Below are 18,785 nucleotides of genomic sequence, written 5' to 3'. Positions count from 1 at the left end.
TGCCCATCGGGGAGTAGGTCCTTGATGTATCCAGTCACCTTTTTTAAATGTTTTGAATTTGATTGCGTCATCATAGTACTACTTGTTTCTATAACATTCTACTCTACTTTTATCTTTTGCTTGCTGAAGTGCAATTTACTATTTATACTTAAACTATTTCTAGAGAGATGGACATAGAACTATTCGGCTGTACTTGCTGCTACTAGTTGCTCCAGAAACGTGAAATATTGATGAATTATTATTTCAATATAGTTTAATAGAATTATGATCCTTGTCCAACAAAATTTAATGGAATGTTCGAGTGTCTCATTTGCAAACCTTTGGCGGCTATGCATATTGTAAAACAAACCTCAGCAGGACCCATATTCGTGGTTTTCTCTTTGTTCAAGTTTTAATTAAAAAGTGTAATTTCTATTATGTAGAAAGTGCCTCATTAATGAAAATTTTAGGACATAATATTTATTTAAAAAAAAAAGCATTGATGTTGAAAATATGAAAAATTGACATAAAAAAGTGTCCTCTTGTGGAAAAGCATTCAACTAATTAAATTTGTGATACGAATTGAACAGAGAGGTTCGTTTAGTCGGAACGTTTGGGTTAAACTTTGTGCTTTGACCTATCCATTCGACGGTCACATATCCTATTGCCCCTCCCACACCCCATCCTAACCCCAAAATTTAACACTCTTCCGTCGCCCCTTAATCCTACTTATGAACTAAATATTAGTCACAGACGAATAGCCACAGAGCAGACAATGACATACGCGGGTTTTCCGATACTAGCTCTTACACCAGATGATGCGCTTGGGCAGCCAGGTAATGTGCAGCAGGGTTGTAATTCAGCAATTTGATTGGTTGATGAAAGCAGATCCGGTCCTCTCACAATCGAACTGGCGTGGGCAAAATTCAACTGCATCATCTTGCACTCGAACCCGGGGTCGAAAACGGCAATCTCTGAATAATTGGTGAATCGAAATCCTTCTCCCACGTCTGCGTCAATCAGATAAACAGTTGGAACTTGTTGAGTTGTAAAACAAGTAGGTTCTCTACATCCTGCGTAATATTCCATTAATGGGGCGCCCTCTGTGCATTCTTCGCCAAATCCTACCCGGGTAGTGAGAGGTTGAGGTTGCAGTCGGAAATGGACTTTGTAGCCATCAAACCTACAAGGCAAAGACAAAAAATGGGTTGGGTTTGGGGTGGGGGAGAGTTAAATTTTTCCATAATATATTTCAAGACGTCACTGCATTTCCATATTTGCGATATAAATCCTTGTAGTGAGCTAAGTTATAATATTTCTCATACTTTTCATGGTCGTTCTAACCAACGATATGCGCTCTAAAATGTACCTACTCTCCATCGCCCCTCTTTTCTATCTCTCATATTAAATTACGTTAATATATTTAATCAAGTTTTAATGCGTTAATATTGGTTGAGTAATGTATTCTTAAAGGCGATATCGCTCGTAGACTTTTTTTTGAGGGCGCTGGCATTATCGAGGTTTCAGCGAGGTTTAATGGGACCCCGAAAACTCACGTGACCTCGGTGGCAAATTTAGATCAGTGAATAGCACAGGCAAGCGTATGCGTAACAAGCCCGTACCCATGCACACATAATGTTATAGCACAGCATTTCAGATTATTGTACTGTTTACCGCAAAGGATTTTCGTACGCGATAGTTTGTTGTTTGTGTGCCTTTTGAGTAAAGAATACTGTACGATTTTCGTACAAATACATTCGATTAGACTAGAGTATAGTGACAATCATGGAAAAGGGATCAGGGCAAGGAGAATCGGGCGAAAGAAAACGACCTTATCCTGGAACGAGCGTATAGGTTCAAGTGGAGGAAAGCCATTGTTGCATGGACCTGACAAAAACAGCAGTGCAAAGGAACAACAGCGACGAAGAGATGCCACGAAGATCTATCTTCTACGTTCCTACGTAAACTGGCAAATGGAGAAAGAACTCTACAAACATGTCCACGATTTGACTTCTGTTAGCAACGCAGATTTCGCAGAACATTTGCTTCAGGATCACACAAAAAGGTAATGATTTGCTAAGCTAGGCTAAAACTGTATAGGGTGGTTTCAGTTGTTTTCCGCATACGTTACTTTCCGCTGACCTAAGCTACAAGTACAACCTTAGCTACTGTATCCTAAATCTAGTCTCGAAGCTACATTTTATCCTGTTACAGTCAAATCCTATCTTATCCATCTTCCTAAATCCTTCCATGTGCCTAATAATTTCAGTAAGTCATTCTGTTCCTCCCAAAAAGAAACGGTACTTTCCGTTGAAAAAAACGTTGTTTTCCGCTGACAAATTTGTTTGCGGAAAACACCGTTTTGTTTCAGCGGAAAGTAACGGGTGCGGAAAACAACGGTACCCGTATAGGGTAATACTAGTACATAGTAGTACTACAGGGTATTGTCCTAGGTAACTGTCAGTATTGCGAAGTACAGAAAACTGCAAAGTTCGGACACCCCTAAGAAATACACGATTTCACCATGATAACCTACAAGCGAAAGCCAATATCACTAAAAACTAGGAAGCTACAGTTATTTCCTCTCCAAAATGACCCGTGCGCAAGTATTTACGTACATATCTGTCAATAAAATCAAGATAGTTTTTGGGGTATTTTAAGGCTTAGGTGTTCGAACTTCGCAGTGTCTATGCTATTGTATTTGTAACATACATGATTTGATGAGCCTAGGCTTTGTAACTAGGCCTATCATTCATTATTTTTCCAATGGACCTAGCGTATGCTAACCTTATCATACTTATCCTAGCACAAAATAGCAGTAAGTTGTATTACTGAGTCATCATCATCACTGTTTGTGAATGCTTGTCATGAGGATACTGTATAGGCCGTTTCTTACGACTAGTCGTAACAATTATAAACTATTCTTACGACAAAGGCAAATTCAAGTGCAGTAAATAAAGCAACTGCGCATGTAGTAGAGGTAACCCTAAACATAACCCTGAACCTCAATCCTAACCCTAACCGGAAGTTATTGTTACTCATCGTCGTAAAATTAGTACTCCTAATCACAAAAATAGCAACTGCCCATGCGTAGTCGGAAATTATTGTTACGACTAGTTGTAAGAATAGCCACTTTGTACTGTATACAGTTAAAAATTAAAATATCCTTCCTAAAGAAGACTGACAGGGACTGGGGGTCTTTAGTTTCACTCCTCATATTTATGCCATGGAAAGCTGGGCCTTCTCATCACCAAAAAGTAAACTGTTTTTGCCTCAACAAATTGATGGAAATATATTTTCTAACCACTAGGCCTAGGTGATCTGTTCATCCCCACCCCTTCAGGTTCTAAATTGTTATCAGCTGTCCTTGTTTGAAGAATAATTCTTGTGAATGAGCATTTGAAAGAAAAGCCTCACCTATTCCCAGTCATAATTAACTGGGCATATTACATAGGACTAAGGCCTATAGTATTAGTAATAAGTATCTGAATTTAGTGTTCATAGTAACTGTATTCCCTAATTTTGTAATATACACCAGTGAGGAAGGCCTACTGTGCTGTACAAGTACAACCACATGGACCTGCAATTTTTCCTATAAAAATAATGCATCTACATAAATAATTTAGAATCACTCCTAACTGATTCACATGTTTTCACACCGCTGCGTATGCAACTAGACCTTAGGTTTTTCTAAGGTCAGCCTCAGCCAGCATATATGCAATCAAGTTTTAATGGTTCATTTGGGCAACAGGGTGTTATACTGTTATCTACTGACTGTCTGTCCAATATTCCAGCAATCATGTGTACATGTCTGTGTTTGGGATTTTTGAAGGAACCCAACTGCTATGCAAGAAATTAGGTAAATTAGCCTCACAAATTGAGGGACCATAGTACATATAGCTATACCTATATAAACCTTTATATAGCCATGCCTGGGGGTAAGAAAGTTTTTTTTGTGTAGGCCTGATGCTCATACTTTATGATGTGCTAAGTTATCATATTTTTTATATATAGTCAGTATATACTATGCTTGTTTTTGTTCAGCTTCTTGTGAATGATCTGATGTTTAGTGTTCAAAAATTATAATATCTATTAAATTTGGTGGCCGAAACTATCTCTTGTGGAGAGTAATCTAGCGTTAAATTAATGGTAGTCTGAAATCAAGCTATTCATGTAAACAGGAATTTTTCACAATGGTGGGCTTATGTCATGGTGTAAGCTAGCATCTCAATTCTCACTCATGAAACCAACTGCTCACATAAACAGGAAGTTTACACAGTAGGTAAATAATGAGTGTACATCAAACTCTGATCAAAAGACTGGACATCTTTTAGCGATATGAAACCAATCAGTTCACTAAGACAGGAAGTTTACATAGTAAATTTTACATTGACATGTGAGCTCAAGTTGTTGGGCAAGCAGTTGGGCAACACAAAATTATCCTTACAATTCTTGAAAGGTACCGCGGTTTATGGATATGTTGAAGAAGAGTATGAAAGAATATCTCATCCTTATCTGGGTTTAAATCAATGTGGGTTAACAATATGTTATTATTGAAATATGCCTAAGTGTTTGTTTGTTACTTTTCTCTTTCATATTTTTTCTTGGGTAGGTATGATAAAAACATGTATGTTTGTATGATTTGGTCATTACCAGATTCATTATGCATACAATTAAGCTTGGGGTGTACAGTAAAATTACTATTTCAGTTATATGATTTACGGACAATTTTTTTGGTTTCATTGTATAGGTTTCAAATGCATCTTTTCCGGAAAGATGCTGAAAGTCAAACAGAGGCATTCTCAGCAGCTGTCACCACAGAAAGATCAGTTGACACTCAGAAAGGAGAAGGTAAATTTATATGTTTATCCTTGCATGAATTACAGACTGGAAGAGCAGTGCTAATCTTATCTGATCTGATGTGATCAGAAAAATAATACAATTTCATTCTCATTAAATTCCAAAAGAAAAGAAAAAAATGGTAGCATATTGCTCATCCACTAAAAAGCATACATGTGTATGAAAATTTATAAAAGTAAGTGGGCCTGATATTATCAGGATCTTCTTTAGAGGCAAACTGACTAGTAACAGTAAATTCAAGAGACACAATAGAGCCTGGGACAGAGAGGACATGGTGAACACAAAGAAAGAAGTTAATGGTGTATTGAACAAAAGGAGTCAGTGAAAGCAGAGGTATTTAGATAAACTGTGGAGTACAAAGCGAGGATTAAGTAAGGAGAGAGGGCGAATAAACTATAGCAGAATACAGAGATGGAGCAGGATAAAGTTAGTCATGTCCTTCCTGTATATTGAGCCCATTCAGTTGCATGGTGCTAGGGCATTCCGTCCGCTCTCTCTATCTCTGCTGTCGTGTACTATGTCTGAGATGGTTAGTCTACGAATTCAGTTACCTGTTGGGACATGTCTTTAATGGTATGATTGGGCAGCTGAAAGTGTTCCCCTACTGGAGTCTCCATTTTCATGGTATTGACTTGTGACTAGAACTGCTTCTTGAGGGTGGTCTTGGTTTCACCAACATACTTGTAACTTCAATGTCCTCTAAACTCAATGACACCATTTAAATTGAAATATCAGTTTCCAGTGCTGCATAAGTGTGATAAGTTCTAAACAAAAGGTATATTTTAGTCACAGCCATAGAAGCTATAGCAGGATACTTGCAATCTAGTAACTCTTGTTTTATGTAATCTCTACAGATACTCCTGATCCAGTTACTTCAACACCTCTCAAGAAGCCATCTGCCAATGTTCTGTCCAATGTCACCAGTAGGATTAGATATGGAGCAGCATGGGAGAGAAACCTCAGACTATACGAATACACATTGCCACATTTACATGATCCTGAACAAAAGCGATCATACATATGGCAGGGGCAAGCACTTTTCCCAGACTTTTGTTGACAGGTTGTGCGACATTCACAAACGTTGGATTAGCAGCTAATGATACATCTGCATCACCAGATTGAGATAAATTGCTTTCGTCCATTTTGTTCGATAGTAGCTATGACTGTGAATCAGGAGCTTGGCCACCCTCTAAGTCAAGGTGGGCAAGGTTGGGGAAATTCAATCAAGGAGTAACAATCAGAGAATGGCCAGCTTTATATTATTGTATATAGGCCTACACGCACAGCGTGTATAAATATCTGTATCGGTTTATTTATACTAGTGTTCATTTCCGTTGCCAGGAGGGGATATGATTTGAACGTGGGGGAGGGTGTGGGGGGTGGGGAGGGGGTCCCATTTGAAGTGTCCAAACGATGCTAATCTTTACATCTATCTTCTTGAATCACATGTACCCCTATCGACACGATCAATCAGTCCTGTCTCTCAACTCCTCTCATGCACTGGTGTATTTATTTCCTGGCAAGATAACAGTTAGGCATAGTAAGGGTCAGAGGTCATCACAACTTAAAGAGTTGTGCGAGTCCCTGTGGTCTCTTACATCCTGGTAGCAGTAGAGAGAAGAAGCCTAATAGATCAGAAACCATAATCATCTTCTGTTGTGTCTTATTTTCCAGCATCCTTGAAACATTATATCCTTCCCCTTTGATTTGTTGATGTCATAAAGCTGTATTTATGTTGTGCATTATTTAATTCCAGTATTTAGATTGTATATTCTTCTTGTGTATTTGACAGTATCCCAGTGATCTCCATTTTTCTGCTCTTGGTTTTTTTCTCTCTGTACTTTCATATCATATCTATATCTCTACCCCTAGCCTCCATCTCCACATTTTCTTTACTTTCTTCCTCCATCCCTTCATCTGTCTTTCACGCTTTCTTTCTTGACCTCTTTCCTCCCCTCTGTTTACCCTGTATGTTTTAGTTTGCCGACTCCCCCCCCCCCCGCATCTCACCCCCAAAAAGTTCACAAGGTTGACAAGTCTCCCCGTGCTAGTCCCAAGCTATACACCCTTGTTGTGGTGACCGTTCAATATACTTGCGGATCAAATGGAAAGCCCCACCCCCACCCCTTATTCCCAGTGTAATATATGAATCGGTAAATGGAAGATTATTCGGAGTTGTTCGTGATGGTTCAATGATCTTATAGTCAGGCATAGGCCTATATGGTTCTCTTTGTCCTTCATTGCCGTCGAAGTTTGAAATGAATTAATCGTGCTAGGAACTTCCGGGCAATGTTTAATTTTCTGTGGCAAGAAAAAAAGCTTCCCCCCAGTCTCTCCTGGTTGACTATATAGAGCCCGTACGCCTATATGGTCACACAATAGTATAGATAAGTATGATCCATGCAAACATCTAGTATATATTTTTTTAAATTCAATCCAATTTCAGTTAAAGTTTCGAGTAATTTTCGAGTAATTCGAGTCAGTCGTGATGAGGTGCCCCATGGTGGAGCTGGGTAACCCACCCCAACCCCGTTGCCGACTTTTTGGCATTTCGTTGGGAGCCGTTCGGAACAAGAAACAGGATAGTCAATTCTGGGAGTACAGTACGCTGGAAAGCAATACACTGACGTGATTTAGAAAAAAAAGTTTTTTGCTTTGACGGCCGATGCTCAGCGAGACACTTTTCAATGGAAATAACTATTAGTTTATTGTTCATGTACTTATTCCCTTTTTGCCAATCCTTTCTAAAGAGGGTGGAGCCGCCCCTTATGGCAACGTATTTTCCTTCCCTTTTCCGTTCAAGTTTCGTTATTTTTTAATTCGGGTCAAAGGGGTGCAAGGACAGGGTTTACGTGCACCGGTTAGGAGGACGGGGTGCAGCTACGGCAAGTGCTCTGTGATCGCCTAAAGGGCCCGTTGCCAGGAGTCCAAAAATAATTAAATATACATATTTATCTGTATATGGTATATGACATAAAATGCTTTGTCTTTCCCTCCTGGTATATAACTAAAATTTATATATACAAGAGCATCAATGATGCAGTATCTCAATACTGGAAGTTCTAATTTCGATTCCTAGTTTCATATCTTTGCTCTGTCTCTACAATTATCAATATCAATATATATAATATTTTTGGTCATATAGTTTGACGTCAATGACAACAGTCAAATAAGAAGAGGCGAACAACTCGACCATATTCTTGATGCCCACCTTGAGAAAGCTAGGCCTATCGACCTACTGTACGTTACTGTAGACTGTAGTGGTGACTACCATCAAAACTGTGTACACTTCCAAGTATCAAAACAACCCACGTTTTTCCTTCTCAATAACTTTGACATGAAGATTTCGTGGATTTATGACTTGGAAAAAATAATGTACAAGTAGATTACAAGTTTTTAATTGAAAGTGATGGGTGGCCTCCTCCTCTCCTTATAGCCACCCCAGTTCCTCTCCATTTTAAACATACTTCTTATAACCTTAACATACTTCTTATAACCTTATAGTTATACATCTTATATCCTTATAAATAAAACATAACCTTATTTAATTTTTATAGTCTTATAAAAGTTGTGATGCTATGGCTGGCTCCTCTTTTATACATACTCCAGTGAAAATAAAATGTGATAGATTATAATTTTTGTTCTTAATTCTTTCTTTTTTTTTTGGGGGGGGGGGTTGAAGAAATATACCAAACAAGCTGTTAATTCATAATGATGCTTCATTCTAGAAATGCACAATATACACTCTATTCCAAACTTTGTTGTTTATACCATTCACATTTGTTAAATTTATGGAGTCACAGTTAAAATATAAGTTGGAACTTAAGTTAAAATTAAAACACACTGTAAGGCAATCGAACAAACTTACTGCACCCTGCCCCAAAACTGCCTGAACACCACCAGTACAATGCTAATGTGGCCATTACTAAATGAAAGTCTAATATAGGATGCACTACTGTAGGCCTAGCCTAAACTTGTAAACACAACAATGTGTATACGTAATTATACAAAAATACCTGATGGGCAATCAAACAAACTTATCATGACTCTTGCTCTGAAAAACTACCTGAACAACAGTACAATCCTTAAATTGATATTACTAAAACCATGGAGCTATAAACAGACGAAGTCCTAATATAAATTAAATGTAGTACGACAATGTGTATGAAATTAATGTGCAATACACTACCAGTACCAGCAGCATATCTCACAACAGTATAGATATTGGTCGCGAGGGTGGCCATTTTCGTATATCTAACATGTAGCTGCCATGAGTCCTAACCAATCTGCTACAAACCAGAATTGGAGGCGGGGCTTGAGTCATTGCCAATCTGCTACAAACCAGACTTGGAGGCGGGGCTTGAGTCATTGCCAATCTGCTACAAACCAAACTTGGAGGCGGGGCTTAATTATCAAAAACAGGGAAACAAACAAGTTTTGTAGCGTGTGCAAAAAAGCCTTGGTTCAATGGTTTTTCAGAGGGATTTGGCCAAATTTGGACATAAATCGGTGAAAAAGTCATGGAATGAGATACAATTCTGGAATAAAAAATAGTAACTTTTGTTGGCCTATATGATATATGCTTGCTCTGGAAATTTCAGAGAAAAAGAACTTTGTATGAAGACGCTGAAAAATTTTTAAGAGAAGAGAGAGTCCCACTTACTGTTACAATATCTCTATACATGTAATGTATTGAGATAAAAATACAATGTAAGCTGTGACTCAGTCTATGTATAATTAATACCTAAATTGGCTGAAATACCAATTGTTCACACATGACGGACTTGACTTTACGTTTGATACCCAATAGTTTGTAATCACTTCAGTCAATTTTTTTCACTCATTCGCGTTTGTCTTTTTGTGACACCAGTCAGCGTGAATCAGACATAAAGTTCATAACTATTAGTTTCTTGAGCTGTTTCTTGACTTCGACTGCTCACCATGTAGGCCTAAAAGAGTAAAAGCAGGGAACTGCTAGAGTAGCAGCTCCCTGGTCAAACTATTACGCCTGATGCAAAGCTCGACCGTAACCTATACTGTACAGCCCATTAGTTGTGAAAAGTTCTGAACGTAAAACAAAGCACTGAGTTTTGTATCACACAACACACACGAAAACGCGGCGTAATACCGCATACTACTGACCAGGGAGTTGTTCCATAACAACTCCCTGTACTGCCACAGACAAGAAACTATGCAGGAATTTCGCCAAGGCCACCGTTCAAGTAACCGAACCCGTTTATTGCTTACTAGCCGTAAATACGGGATTGCTGAGAAATTACGAGACAACAGCGACGATCCGATAGAGGGTAGTATTGATATTATTTTTGAATCGGGTGGTGTGAAGGACAGAATTTACGAGGAAATTACGAGCGATCCCACCTTTAAAAGTTCTTAGGAAAAAGAAATGTTTGCTGCTTTTAAAATTTGATAGAAAACTTAGAAAAGACATGCAGCGCTGCTTACAATATTTACCACTGAACTAAAAATAACAATAACCGCAGTAACATATATGAAGGATTTATCAATCAGAATGGATATTAATTAATATATCTAAATCGTTAATGAGGTTTGGTTTTGACATGCATGGGCCGGGAATGAGGGTCTTTTTGCTTCTTAGTTATATAATTGTATCCCATAGAAGCACGACAATGCATTAATTGGCCATACGCGTATCATTCCGCAGGTTATTAGAACATATTACAAGTTCTTAAAGGAAGTATTAGCTGTAAATCTGTTTATTTGTATTCTTACTGACCCATCAAAGTCATCAATTATCAAGTTTAACAGAGGACTTTTTCTAAACAGGCGGGCAAAAGCCCCTCCCCGCGCTTCTCAAGTGCATTCAAATAATGCTGCGATGTTTTAAGGGTGCTCGATGTAGTCGAAACGAAACGAATGAAACAGTCAGTGGTATCGGTCTAAAAGCAAAACGAGCAAATGAAGAATTGAAGGAAATGATTAAAAAAAAGGAAATGAAACAAAGTAGATCTAAATCAAACTAAGAAAAAAAAATTAGAAAAAACAGGAAATGAAGCAAAGAAGCCTTACTTCAAAGCAAGCAAAACAAAACTGGGGGAGGGGAGGGGGTGAGAGACGAAACGTGACCCAGAGCAACACAAGGCAAGGCAACGAAACGAAACAGAAGAAAACAAAAGATAGTAAAACTAAACAAAACAAGAATTCATGAAAAGGTGGAAACGAGGAATAAAACGTGCACGAGATTACCTCATGGCTGTCAATATTTCTCCAGAATAGAAATACAACCCCTCCGGATGGGCAGGTGCCATCTGTGACTGAATTTCAAATCCCCATTTTTCACTCATCAGAAATTCTTCGTATAAGATGGATTTGAGTGAGCTCCCATCGTAAGTGATACCTGTCGGTAGAGCCCTTCCTATGACGTCAAGGATGGTTGGGAAAATGTCCATGGAACTGACCGTGTGACGCGATACGCTACCTGCGGGAATTTGTCCAGGCCAACTTACTATAAACGGAATACGAATACCGCCCTCATAAACTGTGGACTTGCCACCTGCGGTAAAAATCAAAAGGAAAGATGACAATGACGTCATCAAGACAAAGTTGACATTGTGTCTCCCACATTTATGATGAAATCATATCAAAATAAACCTGTAGATATTTAAGTGGCTTCCGTTTCTGTAAAATGAAAATTTCGCTGTATTCTGCAGACCGGCAATGTACTTCTACAATGTTCCACAACTCGGCAAACCGAAGTGATTCCCCTTTCTTTCACGCTTCCTCAATATTTGTTGTTACGTCATCATTTGTATAGTTTAAGCCCACTCAATACGCATTTTCACTTCTTAAAACTCAAACATCTCTTCTGGCAATGTTATGATAGGACAAATTATGCATACCGTCCATATTTACATACATACTCACGAGGTTCTAGTTGGCCTCCCTTAGTCATAATGACTGTGTTAATAAGTCCATGCTACTAACGGATTTATCAAGAAGATAAAGTTTTTACAGTGTAGCTTAATAAGGGTTTCCTAAACTACGACCTTAAACTTACCTCTTAAAGGGCCCTCAAAACCGGCTTTTGAACACATCTCTAAAAATGGTCCGTTGTCTGAGAGAAAGATTACCAGAGTGCTTTCTCTGAGCCCTAAGTCGTTTAGGAGATCCATAACATCGGTAACAGCTGAGTTCATTTCATTAGTGCTGTCTCCATTCGTTCATTATATATTTTGTACGGTGTGGCATACGTGTGCTTGCTTAAGCTGGCTGAGAAACACACGGATATTCATGCTGTGATAGTCATCGATTGCAAAAAGTACTCGGGTACGCCGTTCCAGCTATATATATATATATATATATATATATATATATATATTTATAAATATAAAAACATAATCAGTTCAAAGGAATGACAAATGTTGCAAAATGGTCTTTCGGACTGAAGATTGGATGCTATTGCCTAACTTTTTAATTACAGTGTTGGTGGATAACAGTTAGCCGAGTTAAATTGCAAGGAAGCATATTGTAGATTGTTTTATTCATGTTTGATTTTACCTTGCTTTCTGGCTGCTCCGTTACTGCTCCTTGCATCCTTTTGTAGCTGCCTGTTTCTCGTGGTTTGGGCGTTTTATCGAATTGTGGAATGGATTGCAGTTAAACAACTTAATTGGACATTTTGGTTGTTGACATTTACGTTGTTTTTCCCGTTAAAGGTCGCCCCTCTAGGCCCCCAAATAGCGCTTTACAACACAGGCCTAGTCATTTTTCAAATTAATAAATGCAGTTTATGTTAAACTTTTGCTGAAAAACAATTTATGAATCACTGACTTCAGCAATTTATGAACAACTTACCTCAACAAAGCTTTTATATGTAAGAAACACCATTCGCGACATGACAAAGAGGATATAATAAGGATATGTATAACACTTCGAATAACAAAAAATTGATTGCAAATAGCATCTGAATATTCATGCTGTCTAATTGGCGTTGCGTTTGACAAAGAAACTGCACGTATAAGGTAATGTTGGTAACACAACTAACTCCTATGATTTGCTGTCGTTAATATCGTATCGATCACATTTGTAGGAACCGAATGCAGTCACGTTATCCTAATAAGGTTATGTACATCACTTTGAATAAACATATTATTCCAAGAGCTAATAGCATCTGAATATTCATGCAGTTTAAGTTCGTTTGAAAAAGGAACTGGTCATTTGATTGGAACTAACTCCAAGCTCATGAAGTACCAAAGATAAGGATCCTGACATAATCGCCCAAGAATTTGCCATTAGAATCAAACAACGCCATATTTCTAGCGTTTACACCCTGGCTGTATCTGCAATGGAAATCTTGCTCATCGATGATAGCATTCCATGTAAGTTTGATATTTACACGCCCCCCCCCCCCCATTTTTTACAAATTAAGGAATAACTGGAGCAGTTACTTATCGCTTCTCGGCCTTTTGGCTAAGATCATGTGTAGTATCTGTTACCTTTCGAGGGGAATGGTGATGCACACCCGACGATGATCACACAGTCACAGTCCCGATGCAAGGGGACTGGGGTTGAGAGCGGATCAGTCGTTCGGTAGTTTGGTTTTCGTGCCCAGGTTCTTTCCTAAGCGACTTTTACAAAAAAAGTTACTTAATGCAGAGTAACATGAAAACAATTGCGACAAACTTTGACTGCTTAAATGTCAAATCACATCGGTTTTTGTAACGTTGGCAGCTAAATAAATGAACCGTTAATGTATGTCGGTATTTTGTTTGTTCTTGTAGGTAGTAATTACTGATGACGTTTAAGTTTCACTGCATAATATATTATGCACATATGAGTTAATCTGGATTTTTGTTGGCAACTGAAAGGATTTGCTGATCGCATATGTAGAAACCAATTACAGCATCGTTATCTAAATAAGGTTATGTATACCACATTGATAAACACATTCTTCCCACAGCGAATAACATATGAATATCCACGCAGTTTAAGTTGTGTTGGACAAAGGAACTGCCCATATAGGCTTCGGGACTCACTGCAACCAATTCAAATACCACAGAAAAATATCCTAATAAGGTTTTGCATACCACTTTGAACAAACACAATATTCCCATAGCTAATAACATATGAATATTCATGTAGTTTAAGTTGTGTTGGACAAAGGAACTGCCCATTTAGGGTTCGGAACTTCCTGCAACCAATTAAAATACCACAGATAAGGATCCTCATATAAGAATCCACTTGCCGAAGAATTTGCCATTGGACGGTTCGAATCAGACAACTCCACATAGCTTTTACATCCTGGCTGTATCTGCAATGGAAGATCTCGCTCATCGATAAAAGCATTACAGGTAAGTTTGACATTTACTTCACTCTTTATCAAAATTCAAAAATATTCATAATGTTAAACAGCTAAACGACAGCACGAATCAATGTCTGACAAGTTTTATTTCTTATTCAATTATACTTGCTCAAACTTCTCAAATCTGACTTGCCGTGTCCTTATTTTAATCCACAATTGTTATCTCCAAAATACCTTACCGAACTTCTCTTAGTAAAACAATACAAGCGTGCCACCCGTCAGTCAAAATTCATTACCCTCCTAGTACCTAGAACCAATGGGGTTACCTATGCGAAAGGTGCTTTTTCAGTTTCTGGTCCCAAATTGTGGAATTTCCTCCCAAACCATTTAAAATGTATACCTATTAAATCACTTTTCAAATCTAAACTAAAAACCTTCCTCTATGCTAAACATTTTTCAATTTGATTTGTAATTATTTTTCATTGTTGCATTATTGCTTTTGCTTTTCTTTCTATTCAAACTATATATGTACGGCGCTTTTGACAACTATTTTGTTTATAATTAGCGCATCATAAATCTTAGTTATTATTATTATTTATTATGATTAATGATATTAATAATATTGCGTTAAGCGGACATCGAGACCCCATAAAGTGTAATGTTAGTAATAGTGTCAAATGTTATTGGAGGCTTCAAATCAACAAACGAAGCACTGTTCAAATGTTCTTAGAGCAGCGATTCAAGGAATTGGATCGACGAAAGACACTTCTACGCCCCAGTTGTCTAGCCAATGTCAGAACACTGTGGATAACAACACTTAAGTAATGTCTAACTGCTAGGTCTAGGCATGCCGTAAATGATCAGGAATACAAAATGTATATAAGAAATGGACGTTTCAAGCAACAGTAAACGTCATTCTCCAAAAGAAGTAATGCTTCTTGTCCTGGTTCAAATAGTTGAAGACAATGAATCCATTGTACTTCAAAAGTTGTTTACTTTCTTGACGGAAGTGTGTAACTATATAGCACAGTGTAGTACAGGGGTTCCCTAACTGGGGTGCACGAACCCCCAGAGGGTGCGTGAGTCCATCCCAGGAGGTTCGTGAGACGTTTCTGAAAGTCAAAACTAGAGTACTTTTTGTTGAACTAAAATCTGATATATCATATAATCTAGTAATGATCAAAAGTCGTACCTATCGACAAACTCTTTTTTCCCATTACAATATTATACTATGAACTTGATCTTTTACGAAGCATTATAGTATAATAATGACTCAGATCGTGTCTCGAAAAGTTGGGGGTTCGTGGACAACTCTGACATCCACAGGGAGTTCGTGTGGGGGGGGGGGATATAGTAGGGAAATCCTGGTGTAATATATAGTGTACTAAGTATGCATCCGTAGTTAAGGCCAATAACCGTTACGTAATGCACTCACAGAGGTATAACCCTATCGCTGGATGCACTCGCCCTACGGCTGAGTTATATCACTGTTCTTGCATTATCTAGTGATAAACGTCGTGGACCGTTGATTAACTATTAAGTACATTTTGTGTTTATGAGCATATAAGTATTAATAATATTCGGAACGTAATAAACAGCATTAAGTAACTGCATAAAAGAAACCCTTTGCAGTATAACTTCGTATAGATACGAATACATTATAACAGCGATCCGCAAACTTTTGACCTCCCTGCCTAATAAAGATTCCAGGCACCAAACCTCGGCCCAACCATGGACCAAAATACAAAAATAAGGTATTAATTAGCTACATATTCCTTTACACAATGATTTGACATCATTAGCTGTTCTATTTTCAATTTCATTATTTACAAATTAATAAGTAGTTTAATAAAGAAGTGAAAACGTAGCCTACCGACATGCCCAGCAATCCAAAGTCTAACGAAAAACATAAAACTGTCACTGGCAGACGATCAGCCTGGTTCACACTGATTGGCTGTTACAAATACGTCATCTCCGGGCACCAAACCGAAAATAAAACAACTGTTCAATATGATTTTATGCACATATTAGGTAATCTGAACTTTATTGCTGGCTACAAACAACGGATATGATTTGCTGATAGCATTTGTAGGACCAAGCAGCAGCAATGGTATCCTTATAAGGTTATGTATATATTAGTTTGAGTAAACATATTATTCCCATAGGTAATATCATCTGAATATTCATGCAGTTTACGTTGCGTTGACGAAGAAAACTGACTATTTGATTGGAACTCACTGCAACTAATTAAAGTACCACAGATAAGCATCCTCATATAAGAATCCACTTGCCGAAGAATTTTCCATTAAACGGTTCGAATCAGACAACGCCATATTTCCAGTTTTCACATCCGGGCTGTATCTGCAATGGAAAATCTCGCTCATCGATAAAAGCATTACAGGTAAGTTTGATATTTACTTCACTCTTCACATCGATCAGCATTCAAAAGTATTCATAATGTTAAACAGCTAAACGACAGCACGAATCAATGTCTGACAATTCTTATTCTTTGCTCATTTATACTTGTTCAAACTTCTCGAATCTGATTGGCATGTGCTCCTCAGCTGATCGTTCACAAACCTAAGGATAATTGCACGGTATTCCCACCGGTGAATGAAAATAAGTTGAAAACAATGTATCTCAGCAAGCTTGATACCAATCCTACCTATCTGCCTAAGCTAGTTCGAAGCAAACGAATCAGATCAAATATGGTATACAAGCCCTTCTGTGTAAACACCACTTGGTAATTATTATGCCAAAATTTCTGAGAAAGAAAAGTTTCAGCCTGAAGTATACTTGTTATTAATAATATTGCGTTAAGCGGACATCAAGGCCAAATATGCGTAATGTTAGTAATAGTACCCTAAGAGCAGCGATTGAAGGGATCGAAACAACGAATGACAGTTATACACCGTAGTTGACAAGCCACTGTCAGAACACTGTGACGTCGATATTAACACTTACGTAACGTCTAACTGCTAGGTCCATGCATGATGTTACTGATCAAGAATACAAAATGTATTCAAGAAGTGGACGTTGCAAAGCAACAATAAACGTCTGATAAAAATTGAAGTCATTGAAGCCATTGTACTAGAAATGTTTGTGTTTACGAAAGTAACTATATAATTGGCGTAGTATGTATAGTGTACTATACTAAGTACGTATCCGTAGTACAAGTCAATGAACGTAACGTAATGCACTCACGGCGATATAACCCTATCGTTTGATGCACTCGGCCTACGGCCGCGTGTATTGTTTGAGTTATACTTTTTTCCCTGCATTATCCAGTGATAAACCCCGTGAACCGTTGATTAACTCTTAACTACATTTTGTGTTTATTAGCATACTATTTTTATTATTATTATTATTCAGAATAATAATAAACAGCATTAATAAACTGAAGGAAACACTTTGTAACTATATATATATATATATGAATACATTATAACAAATGGCGCGTTGTTGATTCTAGGAGTGATACCTGTTAGAGTCACACGTGAAGGCTCGGTGACAAGTGAATATATAACTTTAAAGTTAAAATCTTTAAGAGTGAATTCCGAATAAATAAAATTCTGTTAAGTTAATGGTTAATGAATTCTCTTTGAAATCGATTCTTATTATATTTCATATAATAGAACCTTGGGAAGTTTTTCAAAATTTGCAACCTTTACTTCTTAATTCTTAACTGGCCAATGCAACGAATACCATGGCCATGTGATCTCTGCATCGACAAATGTCAAGCTCATATTTCAGAGATGATATTAATGTTCAACATATCCACAGTGGACTTCGTTTTTTAATCAAACTTTGCAGAGATATAACTCCACTCTCTTAAAATGAGAGACTGAAATTTCAGTCTAATCGACTGAAATTTCAGTCTAATGATGGATGGGATAAGGGATCAGACTACTTAGACTGAATTTCAGTCTGAAATGTAAAGACTGAAGGTCAGTCTTAATTAGACTGAGTACTCTGCAGTCTAATAGACTGAAAATCAAACCACTTTAGACTGAACAGTCAGCAGTTTAGACTGATTTATTGCAGCACCAGTCTTAATTAGATTGAATATGCTCAGTCTATTAGACTGAAATCAGACTGAACAGTCGGTCCTTTAGACTGAATTATTACACATCACAGCTATACTGTCAATCTTATAAACTGCAAATCCTGGATTGAACAAGCTTTTCTATTGATCCTCCGTGTTAGCTTGGTGCTGGAATTCTTCAATATAGATGCATTTAAGGCCATCATCAAAGACAACATTCAATGATCTGTTAATGCAGGGGAATTTACTGAAAGGTGCTACTTCATTGAGTGACTTCGCCTTCACATCCAATCATGTTAGGCTATAAAGACCAGAAAATCGTTGTGACAGTCACACACAAAGTACATTAAAAATGGTATTCCATCAAGAAATATAATTGTCAATATCCACTGAACAGTAATTTTATTTCCACTAACTCACTAATATATTCTTATAGAATTTTCGTTATCATATTAAAAAAAAAAAACAGAAATCAAAACTACAATATTCTGAGGGATGTTCAACACAACATGTTATCTTTCCAACAAACGTTCAAATTAATAAGATGCTTTACATAACAGTGACATATTTTCAGTTCAATATTAATCTGTCAAATTTCTGCTTGAATTGGGCCATCTAAAA

At 37.5% G+C, this 18,785-nt stretch overlaps 2 protein-coding genes and 1 pseudogene across 3 annotated transcripts in view; 2 read left to right on the top strand and 1 right to left on the bottom strand.

The window, feature by feature from the left end:
• Window positions 1-711: 711 nt before the first annotated feature.
• Window positions 712-18,785, bottom strand: part of LOC139954875 (arylsulfatase-like) — a 98,489-nt gene continuing 80,415 nt past the window's right edge. The window contains exons 6-7 of one of the 2 annotated variants that reach the window (XM_071954853.1): window positions 11,065-11,371; window positions 712-1,162 (exon numbers count right to left, since the gene is read on the bottom strand). In XM_071954853.1, the coding sequence (XP_071810954.1) occupies window positions 727-1,162; window positions 11,065-11,371 (743 nt within the window). In that variant the 3' untranslated portion in view covers window positions 712-726. The remainder of the gene's footprint in view (window positions 1,163-11,064; window positions 11,372-18,785) is intronic. The other variant, XM_071954852.1, reaches the window with a different exon arrangement.
• On the top strand, window positions 1,443-6,861 carry LOC139954879 (uncharacterized). Its single transcript, XM_071954859.1, has 3 exons — window positions 1,443-2,044; window positions 4,730-4,830; window positions 5,694-6,861. Exons 1-3 carry the CDS (start codon window positions 1,953-1,955, stop codon window positions 5,894-5,896), a joined length of 396 nt encoding a protein of 131 aa, XP_071810960.1. The 5' UTR covers window positions 1,443-1,952; the 3' UTR covers window positions 5,897-6,861.
• On the top strand, window positions 13,268-13,344 carry LOC139957847 (U2 spliceosomal RNA; annotated as a pseudogene).

Source organism: Apostichopus japonicus, chromosome 17 (genome assembly GCF_037975245.1).
Source record: "Apostichopus japonicus isolate 1M-3 chromosome 17, ASM3797524v1, whole genome shotgun sequence".
In the NCBI taxonomy this organism is placed as follows: domain Eukaryota; kingdom Metazoa; phylum Echinodermata; class Holothuroidea; order Aspidochirotida; family Stichopodidae; genus Apostichopus; species Apostichopus japonicus.
This window is presented reverse-complemented; position numbering and strand designations above follow the sequence as displayed.